This window comes from Haemaphysalis longicornis, unplaced genomic scaffold (genome assembly GCF_048455015.1).
Source record: "Haemaphysalis longicornis isolate Haplotype H1 unplaced genomic scaffold, Haemaphysalis longicornis Haplotype H1 scaffold_3, whole genome shotgun sequence".
NCBI classification, from domain to species: Eukaryota; Metazoa; Arthropoda; class Arachnida; order Ixodida; family Ixodidae; genus Haemaphysalis; species Haemaphysalis longicornis.
Window position 1 is genome coordinate 55,122,355 of NW_027526335.1, and position 8,034 is coordinate 55,130,388.

General features: G+C 53.6%; 1 protein-coding gene across 1 annotated transcript; it reads left to right on the forward strand.

The window, feature by feature from the left end:
* Window positions 1-2,819: 2,819 nt before the first annotated feature.
* LOC144175217 (uncharacterized) lies at window positions 2,820-5,765 on the forward strand. The gene is made up of 2 exons (XM_077704320.1): window positions 2,820-4,444; window positions 5,759-5,765. Exons 1-2 carry the CDS (start codon window positions 2,820-2,822, stop codon window positions 5,763-5,765), a joined length of 1,632 nt encoding a protein of 543 aa, XP_077560446.1.
* The last annotated feature ends 2,269 nt before the right edge of the window (window positions 5,766-8,034 follow it).

Consider the following 8,034-nt stretch of genomic DNA (forward strand, 5'->3'; position numbering starts at 1 on the left):
GAAACTTCGGTGCGGCCCCTTTTCGGGGGCCGATCACGTCTGGGGGGGGGTTTGATTTATCCATATGGCATAGGAGAAAGCAGGGAGACGGGGGTACTTTTTTCTTTGACCTTACCCTGGTAGTCAAAGAGGTCCCGGAGCTCCCTGCCTGGTGAACAGACAGGGAGCCCATCCGCCGGAGCTTGACCTGGGCTCCGACGGCCACCGTTCGTGGTTTCTAACCCTCCACCTATAAACACATCGCCACGGTTGGATCCAGCTTATGTTTGGGGGCTCGGGGCCCGCGGTATCGCCAGTACCGTCACCAAGATTACTCAAGGTGCCCCGTGCGGGGGAGTACGTGAACTACGATCAGGGCCTCTCCGCACCTGCGGCGCTGGGGTCTAGAACATCCCGTGAGCAGATAAGAGTGCGTGGCATGGGTGCTGCCTCTCCGCAGCCTAGCCAAGGCGACTTCCGTGTATCTGTTGTGTGAGGCAGCTGTGTACCGTCCCAAATGTGGCTTTATTACTTAGAGTTTTGTTCACTCCAGTGTGTTTGCCATGTTCTACGCAAGTGTTGTCTTATGTGTGGCTTTAGTTTTGTATATGGTACCGCTGTTATGTCCACGGTGTTCCTGAGTGAAGCAGCAGTGGCTCTCTCGTCTGCCAACTCGTTCCCAGCAATCCCAGCGCGTCCTGGGACCCAGCAGAGGAGCAGCTCATGTTTTTCCGCATGCCCAGACCTAATGGTGTTGAACACAAAATTAACTATGCAGTTTTTTGGAGGGGGGGGGGGCTTGTGCGCTGTTGGAGCACGAACAACACTCAAGGAATCGCGCTGTTGGAGCACGAACAACACTCAAGGAATCTGTATAGATGACGTAATTGGGAATTTGATTTTCAAGAATGTGTTGTACGTTGAATAAAATTCCATATGCTTCCGCTGAAAAAATGGTTGTGTATACGCCTATGGTTCTGGCTGCATTAAAATTCGGACCATGAGCAGCGCAGGACACCAAAGTGGAGGTTTTAGAAGCGTCCCTGCAAAATTCTGCACATGGTTATTTAAACTGCAGAGACAGAAAGTGCTGCAGTATTGCAGCTCGTCGTACCCAATTTTCGTCAAGTTTCATGACAGAAAGTTCGCAGGACACAGGGCGAACTTTTCAGTGAGGTAAAATGTCTGAAAATGATGATCTGTACACATCTAAAACAAAGGCCTGAGATCCAAGGCTCGCTCTCTCACTCTAAGTGAAAAGGGCAGAGGAACGGATGTGCGATTTACAAACAGCAGCGATGTGGATGTATTGTTAAAGACTGGATAAAAAGGATGGTTATTCCATGATGAAATTATAAAAGCATAAAGCAAGTGCATGTACGCCCGATGGTCCTCAAGGCACCACTTGTTACACTCGAGATACAAACTTTAAACAGGGCCAGTGCGAAAAGCACCCGACGCAAGACGAAGCCCCAAGTGTAGCACTGCGTCAAGCATTCGCAACGCTGTTTTAGTCGCCCACCCATCCACCACAATGTCATAGTCCAAACGAGACCCAACAAAAGCAGTATACGACCGCAGCAGGAGTTCTTTGTCAGCCCCATACGATTGGTGGGAGAGAACCTTACGGGTATTTTCATTGTTTTTAGACATTTATGCTTAGGGTCCTTGATGTGTGGAATGAATGTAGGTTTGTGGTCAAACATAACACCTAGAAACTTGTGCTTCTTGTTCACTGGAAGCGACACGCTATTAACAGTAATGTCTGGATCCGGAAGGACCCCATGCTTCCTGGAGAACACAAGTCAAGAGCTTTTTGCAGGATTAAGTTTAAAGTCATTCTTGTCTGCCCAGCCGGCAAGTTTCTTGACGCCAAGCTGGACTTGGCGTTACCAGATTGATATATTATCTTGACGTCATCTACATACATGGAATGAGAGATGGTAGGTGGCAGTGCCTTTCCAAGAGAGTTAATCTTAACTATGAAAAGAGTGCAGCTCAACACTCCACCTTGTGGTACGCCATTTTCCTGAACATGAACCTTTGACACTGCAGGACCAACTCTGAATACTTTCTCCGATTTCTGCCGTCATTATTTATCTAATCATTCTCTTATTGTTTATATAACTGCTCAGATACCCAGGACTGATGCCTTTAAGGTTCGGGTATATACTGTCACGCTCAAAAAAAAATCCTGTGCCAAACATAGAAGTGCTCACAAATATAAAATGCAGGGCTAATGCAGCAAAGCTCATCTGAGACGTGAGAAAGTTTTACCGCTATACACACTGAACATTATTACCCTCAAAGTAGCGGAGAGGCTCACATTCTTCTTCAACAGCCTTTTCTTTTCCTGTTGACAAAGGTAAAGTCTGAATCATGCTGAGCACTACGTTTTCTTGCTTCGCCCGTTATCCTATTTGCGCTAGTACACACGAGTGCACTTTGACAGCGTCGCACGCGCTTAAGTTGTCGATACGAGTGTCGAAATAACCGCTATTGCTGTCTGTCACCGAGTAAGCAGGGAACGTGTTCTTTAAACTTATGAGACAAGATATTGCGTCACTCCCTGGCGTTAGGGCGAATTTCGTTGCCACATACAAATAAAGTGTAGCGGCAAGCCACAGTGCCAGCGGCAGCAGCGTGACGCAGGCCCACGGGCGCGCTCACCCGCAGGAGGGCTCGCGCGCCCCTGGCATCAGTAGATAGAGACCCCAAGGCGTTCGGAATAAACCGGCCTTGCTACGTGGTCTGGTCGTCTCTCTTGCAACGCCTCCGTGGCATGCGCTCTACAGTTGGTGACCCGGACGTGATATCCCTCCCAGCGAAGTTGTAGAGCCATGTCCAGCAACGAGCAGAACCAGCGAGCACCGCAAGCAGCCGGCAACGAGATCGCCGCCCTGGCTATCCACTTGCCGCCGTATTGGGAACACAACCCGACCATCTGGTTCCTCCAGGCCGAGTCACAGTTCGCGCTGTCTCGCATCACCTCCCAAGAACGCAAGTTCCACTACGTCGTGAGAGCTCTGCCAGCGACTGCTGCGGAAGAGGTTGCGGACATTCTTGCCTCCTTCATACGCAACCCACCTGCAACGGCCTACGACCAGCTCAAAGCAGCGCTACTCGAACGCACAGCACCATCTGAGCACACGTGCCTACAGCAGCTACTTTACACCGAAGAGCTTGGCGACCGCAGACCGAGCCAACTCCTGCGGCGCATGACCCAACTCCTCGGCTCACGTGCCCAAGCCATGGACGGCGCATTGCTGCGCGAGCTCTTTCTGCAGCGCCTGCCTACGAACGTGCAAATGGTCCTCGCAGCAGCGTCATCCATGGACCTCCCTTCGCTCGCGTCCCTGGCCGACAAGGTAATGGAAGTAGCCAGCACAGCTTCACCTATTGCTGCTGTGACCGCGACGCCAGCATCACCCGCCCCTCGCACGACGCCAGCTCCTGCCGACGAAGGTGCGTCTGCGTCGCCTGCCAGTGTCGACCACCTGTGCGAACGACTGGAGCAACTTGTTGTCGCGGCGACGTGGCGAAACAGCTCAACACATTCTCCCCGCCCGTCACGCCGACGCGACCGCTCGTCTTCCCGACGCCGTGATGCCGTTCGTGGACGCAGTCCTACATCAGCTCCCGGTGTATGCGTCTACCACCGCCGTTTCGGCGCAGACGCTCGCCACTGCCTCTTGCCATGCTCATGGACGGGAAACGGACCCGGCAGACCGCTAGCGGCGACGAGCGGTTCTGGCCCCATTGAAGAATGTCGCTTGTTTCACATCGTCGATCGTACCACCGGACAAAAGTTTCTCGTCGACACGGGAGCGCAAGTCAGCGTCTTGCCAGCTTCACGCCACGACCGCAACTCCAGCGCAGTCTTCTACCTACAGGCAGTGAACGGCACGCGCATTCCCGTGTTCGCGCAGCGATCCCTGACTTTGAACCTGGGTCTTCGCAGAACTTTTCGGTGGATTTTTGCGGTCGCGGACGTTCGCTCTGCCATCCTTGGTGCTGACTTTCTTACCAAACATGGCCTCCTAGTCGACGTCAAGCGACGGCGACTTCTCGACTCTACGACCCTCCTCTCAGTTCAAGGCGTCGTAGCGACAGCAGCTGCTGACGTAGCGCCTTCCTGCGCTACAGTTGCTGAAGAACCGTTTGCCGCCCTGCTAAAGGAGTTCCCCACCGTCACGTCACCACCCGACTGGACACAGCCCGTGACTCATGACGTCCGTCATCATATCACCACTACCGGACCGCCCGTTTTCTTTCGTCCGCGACATCTCGCTCCCGACAGACTCAAGATCGCCCGTGCAGAGTTCGAGCACATGCTGGAACTTGGCATCGTCCGACCTTCTTCCAGCCGCTACGCATCACCCTTGCACATGGTACCCAAGAAGAACGGTGACTGGCGACCTTGTGGCGACTACCGATTCTTGAACCTCTCCACCATTTCAGATCGGTACCCCCTTCCCAACATACAAGATTTCACCGCCAGTCCGCACGGTGCCACCATATTTTCAAAAATCGACCTTGTACGGGCGTACCACCAGATCCCCGTCGCTGAGGAGGACATATACAAGACGGCCATCACAACACCTTTCGGCCTTTTCGATTTCCTCCGAATGCCGTTCGGCCTCAGGAACGCTGCCCAAACGTTTCAGCGTTTCATCGATACAGTGACGCGCGGACTGCCCTTCGTCTATGCTTACGTGGACGATCTGCTGGTAGCAAGTACGTCCCTAGAGGAGCATCTTCACCATCTCCGCATTCTCCTCGAACGCTTAGCTGCCCATGGCGTTGTCATCAACGCAGCGAAGAGCGAGTTCGGTGTTCCCGCCCTCGACTTTCTGGGACATCGACTGGATGCGGCAGGCATTCAGCCCCTCTCCAACAAGGTCCAGGCCATTCTTGACTTCCCAACTCCAACGTCGGTCACCAAGCTTCGCCAGTTCCTGGGTCTGGTAAACTTCTACCGTCGCTTTATCAGGAACTGCGCCACTCTGCTTGAGCCTCTCGACCGCCTGCTTTCCGGGAAGCGCTCCACCACTGAATTGGACTGGACCGCAAGTGCTGAGGCAGCCTTTCATGCCATCAAACGTGCGCTGGCAAACGCCGCTCTCCTCGCTCACCCAAATCCAGGCCGTCCACTCGCGCTGATGACGGACGCCTCGAGTTCTGCTGTGGGAGCTGTCCTCCAACAGCACGTAAATGGCGCGTGGCAGCCCTTGGCCTTCTTCTCAAAACGTCTAACCCCACCGCAGACCCGGTACAGTGTCTTCGGGCGTGAACTTTTGGCAATGTATCTGGCTGTGCGTCACTACCGACATCTTCTTGAGGGTCGTCAGTTCACCATCTTCACTGACCACAAACCCTTGACGTACGCCATCAGCCGGCCCGACACCCATTACACGCCACGAGAAGTTCGGCAGCTTGCCTACCTGTCCGAGTACACGACGGATATCAAGCATGTCAGTGGCGTTGACAACACAGCTGCGGATGTTCTAAGCCGCGTGGACGCCATTGCCTCCACTTCGCCGCTTTTAATTGCACCCGACCTCCACCGGCTGGCTGCTGACCAAGCAAACGACACGGAGCTACTGCGTCTTCGCACATCCCCAACTGCGCTCCAGCTCGAAGACGTGACACTCGACGGACAGCAGATCGTTTGCGACTTGTCGACCGGTAAGCCACGACCATTCGTACCAAAACCTGCCGTCGCGAGCTCTTCGATGCCGTGCACAACATGGCCCATCCTGGGATTCGTGCCACGCAGAAACTGATCGCGGCTCGTTTTGTCTGGCCTCGCATGAACGCTGACGTACGCGACTGGGTCCGCGCCTGTGCACCATGCCAACGCGCAAAGGTTCACCGGTACCCAGTTCCACCGGCTAAGACCTTCCTACAACCTGATGAGCGCTTCGCCGTCGTGCACATCGACCTCGTCGGTCCCTTGCCCCCTTGCCAAGGCTACCGCTACCTACTGACTTGTGTGGACCGATTCACACGCTGGCCTGAAGCCACACCGCTACCCGACATCTCCGCACCCACGGTAGCATCAGCATTCGTGTCGACGTGGGTAGCGCGCTTCGGATGCCCATCATCCATCGTCACCGACCGCGGACGGCAGTTCGAGTCTGCTTTGTTCGCCGAGCTCCTCCACCTCCTCGGTACGACTCGTTTGCGCACGGCAGCGTACCGGCCACAAACAAATGGACTCGTCGAACGCTTTCACCGCCAACTTAAGGCCGCGCTCACAGCACATGACTGCCCAACACAGTGGGTCCAGCGCTTGCCCCTCACACTTCTGGGCATACGCACCGCCTTCAAAACTGATCTGACGTGTTCTTCGGCTGAACTCGTTTTTGGAACCCAGCTTCGACTACCAGCCGACCTGTTCGAGGTACCGTCCCAAGCATCTTCCGCCGCGGACTACGTGAAATCGCTGAGATTGATCCTCGCTGACCTCCGACCGCAGCCTACACGGGAACGAAAACCCAGAGGACCTTATGTGCTTCCGGACCTTGAACAGGCAACACATGTGTTTGTGCGGTACGGACCCGTGCACCGCCCATTGCAACCAAACTACGTTGGCCCTTTCCCTGTTGTAGAACGACACTCGTCAACATATGTCATCGACATCAATGGCTCTCACGACAACATAGCCCTAGAGCGCCTGAAGTCGGCATACGTCACCGCCGCCGACATCAACCCTACGAGTCCTTCCACTGTGGCTGCGCACCACCATGACCATCATGTACGTTGGGGCCATCAGAGCGTCACACCAGCTCCTCTCTTGGGGGGGAGCCCTGTAGCGGCAAGCCACAGTGCCAGCGGCAGCAGCGTGATGCAGGCCCACGGGCGCGCTCACCCGCAGGAGGGCTCCGCGCCCCTGGCATCAGTAGATAGAGACCCCAAGGCGTTCGGAAGAAACCGGCCTTGCTACGTGGTCTGGTCGTCTCTCTTGCAACGCCTCCGTGGCATGCGCTCTACAAAAGAATCAACGAGTGGTGGCGGAAACAAAATGAGTAAAAAGTAGAAACGGACACTGTAAAAGCGGGTGAACGCGCTTTCACTGAGAGAAATAGAAAGAGGCAAGAAAACGTGCCCCCTTTCCTTCGCGCGGAGTTCCTGCGTGGCCAAATTGGACAACGCTTTAAGAAAAGTTGCGCAGATGCCCCTGCTCTGCGCACGACTGCAGGATGTAGAAGCTTGTTACGCTCCACGCGTCGCTCCACGCGTCCTCTACACCCGCATGTTCACATCATCCCGTCTAAGCTTGCGTCACAAGCGCAAGTTCGTTTCTGTCCAGACTATGTCTCCGAAGCCCTTGTACGCCAGCTTAGCTTGTTTCTGAGCGATTGGCGTCCTTTATTCACGCAAGCCACTTGTTTTCCAGTCTACGTGATTTCTGTTGTTCCTGAAGAGGGAGAGATCAGAAGAAAGAGAAGGGTAAGGGGTGGCTCGTTATATATCCTGTGGGCTTTCAGCTGACAAAATGCAAACTTGCGTTCATGGCGATAACTTAAGTTACGTGTAGAGATATTAAAAAAATTCGTTTTTTCATGAACATCCCTCGAGAAACTGTGCACGCACACACGCGCTATTCGTCATTTTTAACACCGTTCTTAACCCTAACTGAAAAATTTAGTTCATTTAATGCTGTCAGAGTAGCACTGATGAACGTCATGCTGGCTTCTTTCAGTGAGATCACAGAACTTTCAGAGAAGTGTTATGCGTTGCGCTGAAAACTAAATAAACAACATTAAGCCATCTTAGCACTACGTAATTCGTCATCCTTTACCCTGTGAACACCAACATACCGAAAGCAAGTTTAGCCAATATTTTCACAGTGGTAGTTTCGAAAGGTCGTCGAAGGTCGGCTCGGCTGCATGAATAATGCAGGTCCGTCAAACTCACCATGGTTTCTTTAGCGCACGTCTTGTAAGCGTTTGTTATTGATGCATAATTACAAATTAAGTGGTGATGTAGTACAACAATACGCCTTTTCTGCGATGTTATGCATTCACAAAATAAAATAACATTCAACTA

What these genes read in the sequence shown, in the direction of transcription:
- LOC144175217 (XM_077704320.1), top strand. Translation starts at nt 2,820, where the DNA reads ATGTCCAGCAACGAGCAGAACCAGCGAGCACCGCAAGCAGCCGGCAAC.